At 45.1% G+C, this 21,096-nt stretch overlaps 1 protein-coding gene across 1 annotated transcript in view; it reads right to left on the reverse strand.

Annotated features, from left to right (window-relative positions):
• SH3RF3 (SH3 domain containing ring finger 3) overlaps window positions 1–21,096 on the reverse strand; it is a 171,863-nt gene that overhangs the window by 42,697 nt on the left and 108,070 nt on the right. Inside the window, exons 4-6 of the mRNA XM_054592010.1 lie at window positions 20,748–20,824; window positions 10,344–10,514; window positions 7,753–8,000 (exon numbers count right to left, since the gene is read on the reverse strand). Of these exons, the coding sequence (XP_054447985.1) occupies window positions 7,753–8,000; window positions 10,344–10,514; window positions 20,748–20,824 (496 nt within the window). The remainder of the gene's footprint in view (window positions 1–7,752; window positions 8,001–10,343; window positions 10,515–20,747; window positions 20,825–21,096) is intronic.

Consider the following 21,096-nt stretch of genomic DNA (forward strand, 5'->3'; position numbering starts at 1 on the left):
CATTCGATAAGGGACAGCACCCATTTATGATAAAAACACTCAGCAAAATGGGAATAAAGGGGGCATACCTCAACATAATAAAGGCCACAAATGAAAAACTTACAGCCAAAGTCTGTAAACTAAACGGGCAAAAACTAAAAGCTTTCCCACTAAGACTGGGAACAAGACAAGGATGTCCATTTTCACCACTTCTATTCAACATAGTATTGGAAGTCCTAGCCACAGCAATCAGACAAGAAAAAGAAATAAAAGGCATCCAAATAGGAAAGGAGGAGGTAAAAGTATCATTGTTTGCAGATGACATGATAGTGTACATAGAAAACCCCATAGACTCTACCAAAAAACTACTCAACCTAATAAGTGAATTTGGAAAAACGGCAGGATAAATAGTCAATATTCAGAAATTAAAGGCATTTTTGTACACCAACAATGAAATAGAAGAAGCAGAAATCAGGGAAAAAATCCCCTTTGCTATAGCAACAAGAAAAACAAAGTACCTAGGAATAAATTTAAACAAGAGGGTAAAAGACCTGTATGCAGAAAACTATACAACACTGAAGATAGAAATTAAGGAAGACACAAATAAATGGAAGTATATACCATGTTCGTGGATTGGAAGAACTAACATCATCAAAATGTCCATACTACCCAAAACAATTTATAGATTCAACACAATTCCCTATTAAGATACCAATGACACATTTCACAGACGTAGAACTGCCATTTCAAAAATTTATATGGAATCATAAATGATCCCAAATTGCCGCAGCAATTTTGAGAAAGAAAAACAAAGCAGGAGGGATCATAATACCGGACATCAAACTATATTACCAGGCTACTGTACTCAAAACAGTCTGATACTGGCACAAGAACCGACACATAGATCAGTAGAACAGAATAAAAAGCCCAGAAATAAACCCATGTCTCTATAGTCAATAAATATTTGACAAAGGGGGAAGGAGCATAAATTGGAGTAAAAATAGTCTCTTCAGCAAATGGTATTGGGAGAGCTGGACAGCTACATGCAAAAAATTGAAATTTGATCATCAACTGACACCATACACAAAAATAAACTCAACATGGATAAAATACTTAAATATAAGTAATAACACCATAAAGCCCTAGAGGAGAACATAGGCAGGAAACTCTCAGATATCCCATGCAGCAATATTTTCACAGATATGTCCCCTAAAGCAAGGGACATAAAGGAAAGAATAAACAAGTGGGACCTCATCAAAATAAGAAGCTTCTGCATGGCTAAAGAAAATATCAGCAAAATGCAAATGGGGCCAACTGTATGGGAAAATATATTTGCTAATGATACATCAGATAGCGGTTTGATATCCAAAATATATAAAGAACTCACATGACTCCACTTCAAGACGACAAACAATCCAATTAAAAAGTAGGCAAAGGAACTAGGCAGATACTTCTCCAAGGAAGAGATATAGAGGGCCCAGGGACATGAAAGGATGCTCAGCATCACTAGCCATCAGAGAAACGCAAATTAAAAACACAATGAGATACCACTTCACACTGGTCAGAATGGCCATCAAAAACAGATCAACAAATAATTATTGCTGGTGAGGCTGTGGAGAAAAGGGGACCCTAGTACACTGATGGTGGGAATGCAGATTGGTGCAGCCATTGTAAAAAAAGTTTGGAATTTCCTCACAAAGCTAAAAATGGAACTGCCTTTTGACCCACCAATTCCACTGCTGGAATTATACCCTAAGAATCCCAAAACAGCAATTCAAAAGGACCTATGCACTCCAACGTTCGTAGCAGCACAATTTACAATAGCCAAGTGCTGGAAGCAACCTTAGTGCCCATCAGTAAATGAGTGAATTAAAAACTATGTACATTATACAATGGAATACTACACAGCAGAAAGAAAGAAAGAGCTATTATCCTTTGCGACAGAATGGATGGAACTGGAAAGCATTATGCTAAGTGAAGTAAGCCAGGAACTGAAGAAAAAATACTATATGATCTCACCTGTAAGTGGAACCTAATCAACAAAACAAACAGGCAAGGGAAATACAAGCAGCAACACTGAAAGAAAAAAGAAACCAACAGTAACAAGAGAGATGGTGGGAGGTGGGTAATAGGGAAAAGAAGGATAAGGGTCAAGTTCAAAGAACATGTATAAAGGACCCACGGACAAAGCCAAAGTGGGGAAGGATTGAGGGTGGGAGGTGCAGGTGGGTGGGGCAGGAGAAAATGGTGGCAGGAAAATGGAGACAAATGTATTTGAACAATAAAAATTTTTTTTAAAAAACTATAGTACAGGCCACTGTAATCAAAACAGTCTGGTACAGGTCTAAGAGCAAATACATAGATCAATGGGAAAGAATAGAGAGCCCAGAAATAAACCCATGTCTCTATGGTCAATTAATATTTGACAAAGGGGGCATAAGCATAAACTGGAGTAAAAACAGCCTCTTCAATAAATGGTGGTGGGAGATCTGGACAGCTACATGTAAAGAAATGAAACTATACCACCAACTTACACCATATACCAAAATAAACTCAAGATGGATAAAAGACTTAAATATAAGTCATGGTACCATGAAGGTCCTAGAGGAAAACATAAACAGTAAAATTTCAGATATCCCATGCAGCAGTATTTTTGCTGATATATCTCCTAGGTCAAGGGAAATAAAAAAAAAAGAAAGAAAGAAATGGGATTACATCAATTAAAAAGCTTCTGCATGGCTAAAGAAACCATCATCAAGATGAAAAGTGAACCAACCATATAGGAGAACATATTTGCCAATGATACATCGGACAAGAGTTTAATCTCCAAAATATACAAAGAACTCATATGACTCATCACCAGGAAGGCAAACAATCCAATTTAAAAGATGGGCAAAAAACCTGAACAGACACTTCTCAAGAGAAGACATACAAAGGGCCCATAGACATATGAAACGATGCTCAACATCACCAGCCATCAGAGAGATGCAAATTAAAACCACAATGAGATATCATCTCACACCTGTCAGAATGGCCAACATCAATAAATCAGGAGAGAACAAATGCTGGTGAGGATGTAGAAAAAAGGGCACTGTTGGTGGGAATGCAGATGGTTGCAGCCACTGGGAAAAACAGTGTGAAATTTCCTCAGAAAACTAAAAGTGGATCTGCCTTTTGACCTGCGATTCCACTGCTGGTATCATACACTGAGGACCCTGAAACGCCAATTCAAAAGAACCTATGCACCCCTGTGTCCATAGCAGCACTATCTATAATAGCCAAGTGCTGGAAACAGCCTAAGTGCTCATCAGTAGATGAGTGGATAAAAAAACTATGGTACATTTACACAATGGAACACTACATAGCGGAAAGAAAGAAAGAATTCCCACTTTTTGCGACAGCATGGATGGAACTGCAGAGCATCATGCTAAGTGAAATAGGCCAGTCAATGAAAGACAAATACTGTATGATGTCACTTAAATGAAGAAAACAAACAAAGAGCAAAATAGAACCAGCGGCATGGAAACATGGAACAAACTGACAGGGGCCAGAGGGGTTGGAGGAGGGAGATAAGGGTGGAAACAAGGGGAATGGACTAGTCAAGGTACATGTATGAATGATCCATGGACACAGACAACAGGATGGGGACTGACTGTGGTAGCTGGGCATGGGCTGGTCAGAGGAGAGCAAAGGGGGGGAAATTGGGACAAGTGTATAGAACAACAATAAAATATTTAATAAAAAAAGACAGTATCATCTCCTCTTGAAGATTTCCCACAAACCTCTCCTGTGCTCCTCCCTGTGTTCACTCTCTCTCCTCCATGCTTTGTTAATACCCTATGTATCCCTCTGTCACAGTGTTTTTCAGAATCTACTGAAAGGGATCATTTCCTTGTCCTTCCATTTAATTGGGGGTAGAAACAGGGGTCTAACTGACTCTTCTCTGCATCTCCAGACCCTAAAAGAGTGCCTTGTGTTTACAGGGTTCTCTTTCAGTTCTTTTTTGCTGATGAATATATGGCTGTAGTCAGCTCTTGCTCCTGCTAAGTACTGATATGAGGCTGTGTGGGCACTGTACTTTACAGGGAGAGCTGCCCTTAAAAAAGAGTTACATTAATTAAATAGAACAAGTCATACTGGATGCTATAGCCAATGCTTTTGTCAAAATCTCTGGCTTTGGCTTGAGATGAGAACATTGATGAAATGCCTCTCAACCACCTGGGTCAGGGTCTGCTGAAATGGGTAATTATACCCATGGACAATCCATTACTTGCACTGTCAACATTTTTTTTTCTCACCCTGCACAAAATGCAGTGGAAAAGTGGGAAGTGCTGTGGGAACTCAGTGGCATTTACCGTACTGATATGACATGGTAGGACCGACATAATGTGGGGACAACTATTAAGTTAGAATGCACTGGGAGAGCCATTTTACCCACCCTGTGCATTACTTTTCCCATGTGTAAAATTAAACTGATGGAAGAAAATGCTTGTCCTACCATGGTGGTTAACTATGGAGATTGATGAGTGAGACACAATGTTGTACTGTCCCTAGCCATGTCAATTTCTTTTGATTCTGCTTGTTATTCCACCAAGGGAGAGATGATTGGCAGGTCTCATTTTCTTCTTTGAATTGGCAAAGTAACCAGCAGGCCGTGGCATGGAAAGGCCATGATGCTGGCACTTTGTGCTGAAAACCCAGGGCTTCCATACTGGGATGTTCACTCTCAGTGAGAAGTAGGGCTGTTGTAGTGCACATATAAACATGTGTACGTCATGCAAATGAGTGGGCAGTATGTTTATAAGCATCAGGGGCCGGTTTGAGACTTTATGTGCCTTAGGTCCTTCCCTGATACTTTGAGGGCCAGAGATCAGTATTTTGGCATAAAGCACCAGTCAGGAAGCTCTGCTGTGGGTTCATCACTTAGCTACTACAAGGGCTGTATCCTCTGCAGAAGGCTCCCAGTAAATGGCTTTAGGTGAACTTAAACCAGCTAGAAGCATAGCTGATAAGAAGGTAGAAGTTGGAGGCAAGAGGTCTGGCACCAGCTGCTAAAACTTGCAGAGTCTTTGAGTACACAGACGGCTAACCCTTCCCCAGGATCCTATAGCTAAAGCTGCAGGAATGCAGAACTCACTATTGGCTAACTTAAGAAAAAAGATACATGTGAAAGACTACTAGGTCTCTGGGATGGCAGAATTAGTCTTGGAAGCTCTACAGCCAGGGAAGTGCCAAACCCATCTCTAGGCTTCTGACTCATGGGCCAGATTCCATGACTGCTGGATACGGACACCACCCAGCATGAAGTGGAGTCCACCCCACACCCGCTGATGACTGGGCACTGCCCACCACAAGTCTACCTTGCTGCTCTTGAAAAGCTCCTGTACGTTTTCACCACCACCTTCATCCCCCAAAGGATCCATGTGGCCTCATGTTTTTGTTGTCTGAACGGAGGACACTTGCAGAGTCCACGTCATTTGTCTGTGTCTTGAAAGGCGGACTGAGAATTTACACACGGGCTATGAACCCTCCTTAGTAGGCTGCTCCAAACCAACCAGTGGGCCACAGTGTGACCAGCACACACTGCACCTCTCAAAGCCACATGTCATTATCTTCCTTCATAAACAAGTCCCCTTCTAGTCTCTCCTAGGTCTGGGATGCCACTGTCATTCTCCCAGTCAATTGGTTCCAGAAATCTGGAAACTGGGCTTGGGTCCTCACTGCCCCTGATAACTTCCATCCAGACCTTCTCTGACTCATAACCATTCTGTCTCCTAAGTATCTCACTATTTGTCCCAATTCTGCTACCCCACCTACTGGGCCCAGACTCATTGTCACTTCTACCTAGGAATAGTAGTACCTTTCTCCTGGCTCCCAGGCTTGGGATGCCTGCACCACCTCTTCCTCTCTGCTGTGTCTGGTAACATTTGGTTAAGGGCAAACCCTCTTGCTTCAAATTCAAATCCTGCGATGGTCCCCACTACCTTCAACAGAGAAGTCAACCCCCAGATTCTGTGATAACTTTTATGCTTACTTTTCTTGTTCTCAGGCACTGAATACTCTAGTGATATTCGTATTCTGAAATGGAAAAATAAAATAGCTACAGTGTAGTGAACACATACTTATGTGCCATGTAGATAGCCCTCACAGAGTGTCAGCAGAGGCACGTGTCATCTTTCAGAGAAAGACACTGGGGCCACAGCAAAAACGGCAGCCTTAGCATTCAAAATAGGTCTGCCTGCCTCCCAAGCTCCTGCCTTCAACTAGGCCTCTGTCTGCTCTGTCTTTACTGAATTGCTTGCTGCTGTCTGAATAAGACTGCTTTCTCCCACTTCTATTCGTTTGACGATTTCTTTCCTCCTGCTTCAAATGGCACCCTTTTTTATTTCCCCACCTGAGTGTTACTTTGCTGTTCATTCTGAGATGGACCTCTTCTGAGAGGCCTTTCCCACTATCCCTGCCACATCATCAAATGTCCCACAGACCCTCTTCCATAGCACCCACAGTCCTCCCAGCCAGTACTGCTCATTGGCAGCCAGCCTGGGAGAGCTGAGAAGGGGGATGCTGACTCAGGCTGATTCATGTCACATTCTGGGGTTCCTGCAAAGACTCAGCAGTTCCTGCTTCCACCTGTAAGCCCAGATTGGCATCAGCAGGGAAACGTACACGCCACCTTCCCCAAAGAGTAATGGGCAGGAGTGCTGAGTGGACATCCACCTCATTTGTGCCTCAAAAGAAAACATGGTCCCTGTTGCACTAGGTACTATCTTGACTTTTCACCCTAGAGAGGCTGCTTTCTGGAGTACTTCTAATGGATCAGTTGTCTCTGGTTAACTAGATTCTAAAAAGCTGTGTATTTTAATTCTCCAGAGAGTTCACTTTTTTTTTTTTTTTTTTGTCCTTTAAGCCTTACTTTGAGAAGATGAGAGATGATTTCTGAGAGGATAAGGTTAGTGTGCAAAAAGGAATTCTGTGATATACAAGATAATCATAAGCTATGTCCTCCTCTTCTGGGTTCCTTTCACTGCATGCTGACAATGCTGTTGGCTCTGTGGTTTCAGATGGTCACTGGTGTAGGCTCCTAGGAGTGTCACATTAGTGAAGCTCCAGCAGTTCTTATTGCCTCAATGCTAAGCTTCCAAACAAGGTGTGTTTACCTTCTTTGTGCCTATATGATCCACCCTATAATTTTTTTTCACTTCATACCATACTGGAAACAAAACAGTTTTTATTTAAATTGTGTTAGCCTGTCTATTGATAATGTGGCATGAAGGTGAAAGATCAATCAATAACCATCACTCCTTCCAGTTTCAGAGCATCTCAGACAGAAAATATATTGGATCTGTGTCTCATTACCAGCCCTGACTTAGGATGTGCTGCCTAATTAGAAACCCTTAAGTGCCTGGGCCATGGAGAGTGTATGAGGCTAACACACAGCCTCCTTATAGCCTCAAAGGAAGAGTCCAAAAGCACCACTATTAATCTTATTAGTCTATGCAGCCCTCTTGCTACAATGAAATGTATAAATATTCATAAATTCTCAAATCCATTTCAGCAGCCAGGATAAGATAAGCCAATAAATTTCCTGGGGATCATCAAAGGTTGACGATTATGATAAGCAAACACAACTTGCCACCCCTCCCACCCTGACCTCATTCCTGTCATGAACTGCTTGAGACCTGGGCCAAAATGTTTCTATGACTTATGTACCCAAGATCCTACCTCCTTGTCAAATTTTCCAGAGAGTGATGCCCCAGAAAGACTGGTACATACCTGCAGGGACAGTGTTCTGAGTTTGGCTCTCCACTGGCTGGGCTGAGTGCCAGAGACAACTGCCCACTGAGGGAGACGCTGCTTGGTGCTGGGCCTGGGTTGTGCTGAGAGGAAAGGCTAGTCTCAGGGCACTGGCAGGGCTGCTCAGGCTTCCGCCACCTGGGTGGGTGGCCGCGGCAATCCCTTTGACCAGTGGAGACCCTCCAACTGCATTATCCCAGGGTGGCCCAGCCCCTCCTAAGGGAGCCCTGAGGAAATAAAACAGAATGAATTCAGGGGACAGTGCAGATGAAACCATACTACGCAGGCCACTAATAAAGGCCTGCTCTTACAGACTAACTCTGAATTGAAGGCCATCAGTGCCAGAGACAAACCCTAACACAGTGCCAAAACAACTCTTGTAGGCAAACAATGCCCAAAGCTAGGGCTGAAAAGGGCACCATTTGTAAAACTTTCATGGGGCTAACTCTCAATGTGAATATTCAAGAAATAGCAAAAAATAAACAAACAAACAAAACAAAAAACAGAAACAACCCCTCCCCCCCAAAAAACAAAAAAACCCTAAGAACGGAAGAATGATTCCAATCAATATAATATTTTGTACTAGGGATACTGTTTTGACTTATTCTAACAAACAGCTGTGTGTCACCAAACACATCCAGAAAGAACAGATGACTCATTTACATCCCACGAGGCTTCAGCACATCTAGCACATGGTGGGAAGTAGTGGCAAATACCTATTCCCTCTGGACACAGCCACCTTCTTGCTTCTGCCAGCCTCTGGGAAGGGGCACAGACAAACTACGTCCTAATGAGGGATGTCAGGGAACTTACAGTTTCATACCAGAAAAGTACAGGGTCTGGCATAAATAATGCCCCCTTTTTAAATTATAAAATCATAAGCATGTGATTCTGTAACATAACAGTAACACACTCAGGCACACCATGTGGCATTTTAAGTGAAATGTTCAAATTAAAACTATAAATTATTACACCCATGTTATTACCCAACCAACCACATCAAGCAGGCATTACTTTTGCCAGACCCTCATGCCCTTTCACCCCAGGGTTTCTAAATGAAATCAGTTTAGACTGTCTAAGAAACAGAAACTTTTAAAGGGAAAATGGACTTTAACCCTGTGCACTACACATATTTGCACTCAATCCATGTTCTGGCCATAGGGGTGCAGAACACAGCAGATCAGTTCTTGAAAGCTTTAGGGATTTAGCTCCAGGGGAGTTAGCTTCAGCTGTCTTCCATTTGTAGCAGATCTCAGTAAACTCCCCTTTATCCTCTTGGGATCTCAGTCATGAGACGCCAGAAGCCACACATGAGAGACAGCAGATACTGCCAGGCCCGTGGCTCCTGGGCAAAGTCAGAGGGTCTTTTCACGTAGGTTGGTGCCAGTGGGTCTGACTTCAGATGGGAAAGAGCCCTTGCAGTGTCCAGTCAGGGTCCTGCAGAACAGCTTTGAGAAAGAGCCTCCTAGAAAAGGGTTCAACCCAAGCTAACACCTTCCTGCATTAGCCCGTAGCGCTGCCCTGAAATTCACTTCCACCACAGAACTCAGTCAGCTGGTCAGCCAAAACCATGACTTTTTTTTAGCACATCTGTTACTTGCTGAACTCATTTTTACCCTAGGACATTTTTAAAAGTAAATAAAGTGGGCTCAGAAATGAAGGGCATTCCCAGAAAAGGTAGTTGGGTAAGGTGAGGCATGAGCCCGCCTCCAGGCCAGCACTGTCCCTCGGGTACTTTGAGAAGGATGGAGCAGTCTAGCCATCAATGCAAGGTCTAAGTGTCATTAAATTTCTTTCACAGAAATCTTGTTTCAAAGAGAGAATCAACCTAAGGGCCATGGCTTCAGTCTGTGTGTCCTAGAGTGTTGACACAGCACTATACCCATGAAGGGCTTCCATGAGTGAGACTGACTGAAACGAAATCAAGCAGCGGGCCCCTCGTCTCATTGAAAAATTCTCAGACAGCTCTGGATAACATTTTTAGTGAATTTTTAAAATTGCTCTGTTTTTATAAAAATAATATAACAAAATTTGTAAAACACAAGGAAGCACAAGAAAAAATTTTAATTTATAATGCTACCACTTAGCAACAATTGTTACCTTTTGAGAGTATATAATTTTTCCTTTGCATATAGGCGTATGTGCGTGTTTTATGCATGACAGATCGGTGTGATCACACACACACCACTGTGCTCATGCAGTGCACAAGCACACAAACATCTGTACCCACATATACATCTGCATACACAGCCTTGATCTCACTCTCCTTGGTGACTTTCTGTCCTCAGTGTTGCTGCCCTGATTCCAGCTCATTTTGTTTCCATCCTCTCCCCTAGCAGCCAGTGTCTGCTCAGGGAAAGACAAGCGAACCAAATTCAGAAGGTGAAATGCTTGCCATATACAACTCCTGTTCAGGGGGACTCTCAGCTCACAGTGTAGAACCCCATAGGCAGAGCATGTCCTGGTTGCCTTCTGAACTGTGTGTATGGATGGCCCAGACACAGCATGACATCCAGGTAGTGACAACAGCTGCAGGGGAGTATGAAGGCAGCGACTAACTACGACCTCACCTGGAAGCAGGTGTCACGTAGTTCCCCGGAAACACCCCAGACAGCCCAGACCTCAGGGATGTGCCCTTGAACCAGCCATCCTGACACTTCTCAAGGACGTGATACAGCTCACCCTTGTGCAGCTCCAGCTCATCATTCTTCTGGGGCTTGTAGGCATAGAGTGCCAGGTACCTGCAGGCAGAAGAAACAGGGACAGAGATAAAGAGTGGCAGGCAGGGTGGGCATCGGGCCATTGGGTGTCACCAGGGGCACTTAGGGTCTCTTCTTTGGGTGAACCCAAGCTAGAAAGAGTAGCTGGTACCTCTGGGGGCCTTGCACATATAGCATGTGACCTGCTCTTTGAAATAAACTAATGAAGTGGTGAGGAAGGGGGAATTCCCAGCACAGCCAGGTCAGGGAGATGCAAGCAGGGAAGGGGTGGGGTTCCACCTCGGGGACCTGAGAGCCCACAGCCACTCCACAGCCCTGCACCACCCAGGCAGGTGCGCGCCAGCACCACCTTTCCCATATTACAGCTCAGGAGGCTGGATGACCTATCTAAGGGCCTGGGGCAGGGGTGTCAGAAGTACAACAGATCTGGGGGGCCAGGTTTTTGGGACCCACTGTTTTTTGTTTATCTACTATTCTCTTCACTGTCTATAGCCTGATGCTCTGGGAAAGAGAAAACTTTAGGGAAAACCTAAAGATTTTTAGGGAGAGCAAGTTAAGCAAGTTGGAATGGGTTTTCCTGATTCAGTCTAACCTGGTCCTAGCTTCTCCAATCAATCTGGGTGGGAAGAGGCCTGAGAGGCTCTTTTTAAAGAAAAGATAGTCTGATTAGAAATTTTTCATTGCATTCTTCCTTGCAATATCTGTTCCATGACTAAATATTTAAATTGTACTTTTTAAAGCTTATTTGAATACAAGGAAAGAAAAAACTTAGTAGTGAAAATCCTGGCTTGGGGCCTAGAAGTTGGGCCTCTAAGTCACCCATGAACCAAGGCAAATCCCTCTTGTAAAATACCTCTCAATCTCTAGCCTCACAGGGTATTTGCGGGGACTGGGTAATATGGTTAGTCTTGAGCTTATAGTGAGAACTGTGTCAGGAACTGTCTTTGCTCACAGGATTCAGACATGAAAGTTGGTAGGGGCTTCAGTTCAATAAGAGACCAAAGATTTTAGTTGACCCCTTGTAGGGCCCATGAGCCCGCAGGGCTTAAGGAGGCAGCAGGTCTCTGAAGACCGAGGAAGCTCACAAACCCCCCAGGGTACTCTCCCTTCCCCAGAGGGGCCTTCTTAGTAGCTGAATTAAAAAATGTGACATGACTGTAGGGTTCAAATGAGAAGGAGGCATCCTGGGTTTAAGAGGCCTTGTGAAGAACTTGCTAGAACAGAATGAAAACTCTATAAAGAGTCAAAATTTTTTGACCTTAAAGTAAAATAAGACAAAATATCTGCTGTACCTTTCCAACATCCTAATCTTACACGCCTACCTCTCTTTGATTCAATGAAGATGTTGTTTATTCTCTTTGTTTACAGGTTTCCCGCCCCCTCAAACCCCCTTCCCTTAAGGGCATCTACAGAATGACAGGAAGGTTTACATCTTGATTTCTTCCTGTTTGAAAAGACAAACACTGACAATTAGGAAGGACTCTGGGCTCAAGGAGGATAAAGCAAGCCATCACAGGACCCCTGGCTTGTCTTGGCATGAAGAGTGACTTTCATTTTGCATCAACGCTCAAGTGACAGAGGACGCAGGATGTAACCTTTCTGTTTTCATATTGGATGACTCTCAGGTAGCTCTCAGATGGTGATAGGGGAATTATTACAAACAAAAAAGTCACCTGGAAGCTGCATTTACTCCACTGATGCAGGTACAGGTGTTCTTTTATGATTCAGGGCTGCCTCCCATGGTAGGAGGCAAGACATCCCCACAGCTCAGGCTCAGACAAAAAGAGGATGAAAAGAAGAGGAAAAGAGAGAGGATCTGTGAGAGGCTTGTAAACTGGTAAGAATGACACAAGACTTTTTGTGCCTGCTCTCAAGGAAATATAATTGAAGCATGAGCCCTGGTTTAGTTTGCCTCATTCTATGTCGTCATGGTATGAGAACAATCTTTCTGATTCTGTGGCTAGTGAATACAGTGGCAGCAGCAGAATGCAAAGCAGGGGACAGTGTCTCCTTGGGGTATGCATACGCACAACACAGACCTCCCCAAAACAATCACATCTGTTTGGTCAGGGTGGGCAATCATGTGCTGCTGTTGTTCCCTCAGGGCCCTCATCCTCTGGCTTCTAAACAAGGCTCAGGTCCACAGTTCTATTGCGCTCACTCCTGGTCCTATTCAGAGTCTGGCCAGAATGATGAACAGAGGGACACAGGACCCCTGGTGGCCTGCTCCACAGGTCCCTCCTCCACCTCCTGGCCCAGGAGAAAGCATCCAGGGGGGCCTCCCTGGGCCTTCTGCACATCCTACCTCCTGGCCCTCAGCTGCTGAGTACTTCCCTCAGATTACAGAGCACAGTACAGCTCAGCTTTCCTCTGCACCAGAGCTCTGCATTCTTGAAGACTTCTTTCAGCTCCTCAAGATGGGAGCTGTGTTGAAGAGTTTAAATTCCTTGCACTTCCTCTCTTACTGCTCACCACATTCCTGTGGGATCTGAGAAATTTTAAGCAGCTGTGTCCTCTTGTGACCAATCATTGGTCCCTAGTGAGGGTTCAGGCAAGAGGTGACCACTTTCTACTCTGTGGCCACATCTACCTCCTGAGAAGGGCTGAGTGACAGTGCAGAGAAAAACAAGTCCAGCCCCAAAAAAGGGCAACAAGTACATGTCTCTAGCTGAGGGTACTCAGCAAACCTTGGCTCAGGGAAGCCTTAGTCCAAGGTGTTCCCTGAATATACTAAACATAATATACTCAAGACTTGGCCCTCCCTTTCCCCCCTGTCTGGACCTCTCATCTCTTATCTCTCTGCCTACCCTTCACCCCCAACTACATTGTATGATCCACAAGGGTAGAGATTTTTATTTGTTTTGTTCACTGCTCTATCCTCAGTATCTAGAATAGTGTCTGGCATGTATTAGGTCCTCAATAAATATTTGTTGAAGGAAAAATAAAATAGGGGCCTTGGTTTTGAGACTAAGATTAAGATTGCTCAATAAAAATGTGTGTGTGTATGTGTGTGCGCGCGCGCGCGCACGCGTGTGCTAGAAACTTTCATACCACCCCAAGGTCTGCCAGCTGACCCCGAATATAAAAATAAGCACAGCATGCACAGCTTTGGGCTCTTCTTCTTTAGATCAGTGTGGGAAGTTGGCAGTCTGGAGATGGCAGCCAGGGGGGAGTGCTATGGAAGGAGAAAAGAAAATGCAGACAGCATGGGGCTGTAGGACTACCATCTCCAAAACAGAAGGAGGAGAAATAAAAAGGAGAAGCAGAGGATGAAAGAAAGGACAAGAAGGGTAGAGAAAACAAGCAACTGTCCAGAAGGAAGCTGAACTGGACTAGAGGAACACAGAGAGAAGAAAGCAGTGAAGGTGGCAAGCTAGGGGGAAGGGAAGGGAAGGGAAGGGAGCGACTTAGACACCTAAAGGGATGAGACGTGAGTGAAAGAGTAGGGAGAAATGTGGAGTTGAAAAAGCTTCTTTAAGCAGAGATACCACACCAGCCCCAGATGTCAAGCCTCCTTCTGACCAAGGCAATGTGGGTGCCCAAGGAAAGGGTCCGTGACTTGGTGACTCTTTCTTTGCCTCTTCAGCAGCCTCTGGGACCTGGATGACTGCAATGGGCCAACTGCACTGTCCACCTGCTAGTGGAGTGTGAAGCTATGGAATAAGGAGCTGTCGCTGCTAGAGAGAGGACAGGCTTTTGCTGATGAGAGTACTGTATGAGGCCATGTTGGCTCAGCAGCCTGAGGACCAGGTCTCACCACTACCCATACTTGGCTCAGTGTCCACTAGCATCTAAATTCTACAGCAGGGAATTCACAATCCAGATTTAAGAAATAAAGCAAGTGCTAGCTATTGTGATAAATACCCAGGAAACATCTGAGCTGTTGGACAGTCAAGTTGAGATCCTGGGAGAGTGGCCATCAAATCACTGAAGTTGTGTTTTCAGAAGGAGTTGATTGTCTTTTACCCAATATTTTAGGGTTCCCATGCCATTCAATGGGACAAAACTTTACATTCACTTCTCTGCATAAAAGGAGTTTCCATCCTTCCCCAGCAAAAGAAAAAAAGATGATTCTTTAGATTGTCAGCCCTAAGTCATCCTGATTAAGACCATTAAGTCAAAAAAGCCTTCTTTCAAAATTCCATTTTTATTTTACATAAACACAGACAGGGTTGCTAATGAAACAATAAAAGCAGGAAATGGGCAACCAAGAGGTGAACTTGGCTAAACCTCCACTGCTTGACCTGTCTGACTTGGACTGAGTGGGGCCATGCTGCTGCAGAGCAGGGGTGCTCCTCCCTCCTGGCTTCCCAGGGTACATCCTGCATTGAGTCTGCTGAGATGGTGTGGCTCTGAGGCTGGTTTGCGAAGAAACAGATTTAGCTCTCATACTCAACCATGCCTCTTCACATGGGAAATCTACATTTATAACAGGGAGAAGTTGCCATTTCTCTTGCAATGTCAGCTATTCTATTAATTAGATGCCCAGTCATATAGACACCCCTCAGGTGCTTAACAATGAGCGGTTCAGACAGGAGTCATTTCCAAGGATGCCATTATTCCTGAGGGACAACACACACTTCAAAACATAGGTCTCAAAGTCATCAGAATCAAAAACTCTGATTTTACCTTTGTTATAAGGAGTTGCTCTCTGAGGGCATTGAAGACAGTCATGCAGAGCTCTACCCCCATCAGGGGTGCCATGGGCCACAGGCTGAGGGAGGACAGGGGCAGAAGTGCAGAAAACTGGCATTTGCCATGTACCAACCTTTCACACATTCTCACGTAAATTCCACATGAACTCTAAGGCTAAGGCTGGGTCAGTCCCCCTATTTCACAGCTGAGGAACCTGAGGCTAAAAAAAGACTGAGAATCTGTGTTCATAGAATGAGTTAGAGGCAGGCTGAGTTCTGTGGCCCCAAGGACCAGGCAGAGCACCATGAGAAGCTATGGGAGAGGCTGGAGGCCAGGCTAAGTTTGGCTCACGTGAAACTGTGTTCTGAAGGTGGGAGTCCACATGGCCCACTGTATGAGCAATGCTGCATCAAGGTGCACCAGGCCATTGATGCGCTTCCTCTTTTCATCTTTATTTTAATTTGTTCTGTAAATGAGTAATCCCTGCTCTGGTCTCAATATTTTAAGTTCAGCCTCTAGGTGTGTGTTGCTGGGGAACTGGAACATAAATAAATATGACTTCACCTTGAAAAACCTCTGCCCCTTCTTATTTTTCCTTTGGATGCCTCGGATAGAAATCAACAGCAGATGGACCTGCTGGGTCATTTTTCTGCACATGATGGCTGCAGATCTGGTATAAGGCTTGATGAATGCTGCCCCTCCAGGCCCAGAATTCACCTCTGTGGATTCACACACACTGATTCGTGTTAAAAATCCCTTATTTAAGGGAATAGTAGGTGAATTTGGTTCAGAGAGCCTTCTTTCCCACCGCCGAAAGCCTCTATAGGGCTTTTGTGTCAGTTAGAAAAAGATGCCTCCTCTTCCCCTGGGCAGCAACAACCCTGAGCATGAGTCAGGAGAGGAACAGCCAGACCGCATGCTTCCCCCCTCCACCCTTGGTCAGACCTGCACACACTGGACACACGCAGCAGCTGGGACCACCCGTTTAGGCATCTTGCACTCCTTGTTTTTATAAGCAGCTTGTTGGACACCTCCACGCACTGCAGTAACTCACCCATATTACTAACTCATTTGCAAGACCTTCATTTGCTGTTGTTACTTGTCGACAGATTTCCCTTCTACTTTAATCAAGGAGAGAATTAAAAGCTTAGTGCCCTTCTTATTTTTGTACCCTTTCTACCTTCTTTGATGGCTTGCTTGTGTTTTTGGGAAAAGATTATTTCCACTACTCCTGTGGAGAATTCTGCTCCTGTTTTTCTGGTTACCAGAGCCACACAGCCCAAGTTAGCAAGATGTGCCCACTCATGATTGTTCAATTCAATAGATGCCCGCCAAGTGACAGCCAGGTGCAACTAGGTGGGAGTCTGCCCTGGGAGCATCTGCTCAGGGGAGAGGGAGACAGACAGCATAGGTGTCATGTCAGGGTCTACATGGATGCCCAGGGCCTGGGAGGGGGTACTGCCTATGTTCAGCAGGCCAGGTAAGTCCTCTGAAGGAGGTGGCAGCAGAGCGGGGAGAGCTGCGAGTTGATGAGGTGCTGAGATGGGGCTGAGGGCAGATGCTCAGAGGGATAGAACAAAGGAGTATTTAGGGAACTGTTGTGTGACCATGGAGTGGCCTTCCCCTAATCCAGTCTTTCTGTTGGTCCTGATTTCCCAGGAACCCACACACAGCCAGTTCTAGTCCAGATGAGGTTCTCCTAGGGGTAATACAATGTCAGGAGCCCAGAGAAGGAAGGAACAGAGGATGGCATGGCTCCAAGGTCAGCTCCAGGGAAACCTGCCTGAGGGTTAGCATCTCCTGGGAACTTTTTAGAGATGTATATTCTGGGACCTCATCCGAGTGCTACAGGGGTAAAGCCCAGAAATCTGTGTTTGAACAGCCCCCCAGAGATTTCTGCTGCATTCTGAAGCAGAAGACCCACCTCTGTGCTGGGTCTGGTGATGCTTGGCCCAGGTCCCTGCTCAAGGGCCACAGCTCTGTCCCCCAGAGGGGGCCCAGGGTTGCTGATGGCTGGTGGCAGTGTCCCTCAATGGGAAGTTTCCTTCCAAGGGCTGCCTGAAGCCCACACTGGCTCTCCTCAGTTGGGGAAGCTGAAGTGCCATCTGTGCTCCAGAGTTCCCTGAGGATCAGGGGGCTTCCTTTTATCCACAGCTCAGCAGCTTGCTCCCTCACAGGCATGACTCCTCACAGCAGTTCTCCACAAGCATTAGCCTCAGGTCTGCTTCCAGAAAACCTGATTTAGATAACACTGGTGCTGCCAAGGGCCCGCCACCACCTGCAGGGCCGGAGGCTGGCTTTCTGTCCACTGCCATTGCCCCTACTGGCACCTGTACAAGTCTCCAACTTCTGCCTGCCAGGATCTTCACTCTGCTTGAGGTGGTTTTTCTGCTCTTCCCACATGCATTCTTCTCCACTCCCTACCTGCCTGTGGCCTTATCATGGTCTCTTCCTGAAGGTGATCAGCATACCAGGGCTGTGATAGGGCAGGTACCATGACTCTGAATATGCTTACCACAAGGCCAGTGTTGTCAAAGAAGGCTGGATTGTGGGCTCACCCCTTGGGTCCTTGCCCTCAGTCTTGGCAGAGACTTTTGTTACTGGGTCCTAATGTACTGAGCTCACACTAATCAAGTCCATTGCAGACTGAAGTGCAGAACCAGCCTCTGTGTTATGGATTTGTGGCACTAGTGACCCCTTTCCTGTGTGAGGCATGGTCAAGTCACCAGTCCCCTTCCCAAATCACAGAACATGGTCATTAGAAGGTGGCTGGGCAACCTTTTGACCCTCATGACTAATGGGGGTGGGGTCAGGACGAGAGCTACTTTCTTTTCATGTCCTCTCAGGTCCTTTGCTCCCCTCACTGGCTCTGAGAAATGCACAGAAAAGTGGAGGTAAGAATTCACCCTCAGCCCAAGTGGTGTTCTCTACTGAACCCTATACCATCCACAGGGGCTCTGGCCCAGAGCATGGCCTACAGGACCAAGACATACATTTCTGCCCCCAGGAAGTACTGCAAGACAAGTGGATAAAGGGCAGACAAGCTCAAGGGCCAGGAAATTGATTCCAGGTAGCCTCCTCAAGCTGAGAAAGTAAGAAGGGAGGGCATCGGCTCCTGGATGGGCAAACTGAGACCCTCTCTTTTATTTCAGGGCAATCAAAGCCTTAGAAAATTGGTACCCATGCAAACTTTTTATATGCCTGAAGAAGGAAGTAAAGACACCTTTCAACCAACAGCTGACCTGAGTGATCAGGCCTTTTGATCATACAGGTTCACATTTCAAAGCACACAACTTGACCCTCAGAAGGCAAATCAATGCATTAATGAGGATTACTGAAAACAGACCTATTGGAGACTCCCTGGCCCACTGCAACACACTTGCTGCTGGACTTGTTTCTGTGAAGGCAGCACTTCTCATGCTCAATCTCAGACTACCTTTGAACATGGCTACTAGTACTGTTTTGGGAAGAACAGCGAGATAATGAGCAACCATACTCCTACCCTGCATGCCCGTTATAGGTAGTGGCATGGACCACTAACTTGGAGCTAAAAAGAATAAATGAGTGGTCAGCCTAACTAATCCTTTACTTGATAAACTAATGAGGTCAACTGGATCTTATTCACCCTAAGAATAAAATAAAAAATGTGATTTCAAAGGTCATGTTCTCAAAGTGAATTGTATGTAATGCTGTAATGTATGTGATATTACGCACCATTGTGCCTGGTACTCCGTATGAACAGCCATGGAAAGCATACATTGAACTTACAAAGCCAGTCACAGGCATGCTAGTCATGACTCATCTGCTACTCAGATGATCACTGTGACCAGGATACATTCCTGCCCGAACATTTATCCTTTGAAGGACTCTATTTGACATGGAAGTCTCCCTTCTATTACCCAAATGAAAATCTCAACCCAAATAAGGACAGCCATGCTCCAGAGGTGAGACAGAGGAGAGAGCAGAAAGATGGGGACCCCAATGGCAGAGTGGGGTAGGAAAAGAGGTCTATCCATACTCTGCATCAAATTTGAAAACCTGAATGATATGGAAGGTCTGTGCATGGTTGAGACTTCCAGGATATATTCACATCCCTTGGGGAATGATATTCTTGGAGCTGAATTACCATTTGGGTCTCAAAGACAGAGCAGCCTTCTTGAGTGGCAGATTTGTTGTACTATGGACTCTGGACCAACACCTGGAGTCCTCTGCACTGAGGAGGGTTAAGGCTGTGGCTCTCATTTAACAAGTAGACATTGTTGAGAGCCTGTGTACTGGGTATTCATTTTGGGATTTAAAACTGAAACTCCTAGGCCTTGTCCTTGTAGAGGGCACAGAGTCCTGCCTATCATTTGGGGAAGTACATTAGGGCCCAAGGGTCTCCTGGGGATGAAGGTCTATATATTCAGGGGAAGGTCCTGCATCCAGTTCTGAAGAGCAAGACCATCACAACCATCCTCCCCCATGTGCTTCCTCGACCTCCAGCTTAGGGGAAGCCATTGAAGCTTATCCAGGGTACCTAGTCAGAAGATAGGCTCTTCTGTCCATTGCTGGCGAAAACTTGAATTTCAACCTAAAGACACCTAGAAGGTAGTGTATAATCTGTCTTCCCCACTCAGGAAGCTAGTTTGAAAATAGGTAAGTCTCAATTTCCTTTTGCTTTGTTGGATGTGGTAATGAATTATCACAGCAGAGTGGGCAGAGAAAGGGGGGCATGCTCTGTGATTTCCTATCCAACTACCAGATAAAGGCCAATGTTTCCACTAGGCTTAAAAATGTAGAGAGCATGTGTCAGGATAGTCAAGCTACTTCTAGAAAACATTTTGGAGCTTGACAAGTTGCTCTTTCAAAAGGTATTTTGCTTGAAATACATTCTGTTCTGCAACAACAGATTCTAAGTGCTCATCTGACCTGCATGGTATCTATGGAACTTTCCACTTCATATTATTTACAAAATTCATATTCTCTACCTTAAAACATTCATTCAAGTAACTGACTCATTGTCAAATAAAAGAGTACAAGGCAGTCTAATTCTCAGAACACTATTTAAGTAGGGAATTTAAAACTGCATGTATCTTTTAAGAACTGTAATTTACAAAAAGCAGATTTTCTAAACAAGACAAGCATGTCACTTCTAGCAGTGATTCATTGGGTTACATTTGGCTGTGGTTCACAGCTGCCATGCATGAGTATGGCAGTTACGGTTGTCAAGATACTGAGCTACTTCTGAACAGTTGCTAACTAGGCACCAAGAAGGTTCCATGACTATCCACTGCTCTGGCATCCTTCCAATGCCAGGGCCCTTAGCCCCAAAGTCTCAGCAACTCATGAGGTGTTCTCTGTGCTATGGCTGGTCCTTTCCTGATTGGCTAGTGCCTGTGTCATCAAATACTTTGAGTAACCTCTCTGCTTATGATAAATGTCCTAGGGACAATGACATTTAAAAACCTGCTAGATTTTTCTGCACTTTCCCATCAGCAGTAGTATTAGAGGAACATAACCCAACTGACCAACCGGTAACAAATTACACAGCCCTATAGAAACCATACATTTACAAGCTAGCACTGAGGGGAGAGAGATACAGAAGGCATGGGACCCCAAAACATAACAGCAGCTCACATGTTGAGGGGCAGCTGGGCTTTGGGAGCTGTGCCCTGATGCTCAGCCGCTGGGTTGGATCCAGCCGGGGAAGAGTCCTGCAAACAGACAAGAGGAAACAGTGAGTTGACAGGAGGCTTCTACCCAGGGAAGAGAAAGACAAAGTCAAGTTGGAATCCAGAGACATTTGCTCTCCTCTCAGGGCTACTTGCCTGGGTTTTTAATAATGTTTTTCCAATACATTGGAGAGAACTTGGTGGCCCATGACACAAGGCCCAAGGCCTCTTTCAAGAGCCCCCCTGGAGCAGCTGATCAGAACACCTCTCTGTAGTTTGCATCTGGGTTAATCAGCACCACGCTATGCTTAACA

The sequence above is a fragment of the Pteronotus mesoamericanus genome, unplaced genomic scaffold, assembly GCF_021234165.1.
Source record: "Pteronotus mesoamericanus isolate MK-2021 breed Mesoamerican mustached bat unplaced genomic scaffold, CSHL_Meso_final scaffold_31, whole genome shotgun sequence".
Classification (NCBI taxonomy): domain Eukaryota; kingdom Metazoa; phylum Chordata; class Mammalia; order Chiroptera; family Mormoopidae; genus Pteronotus; species Pteronotus mesoamericanus.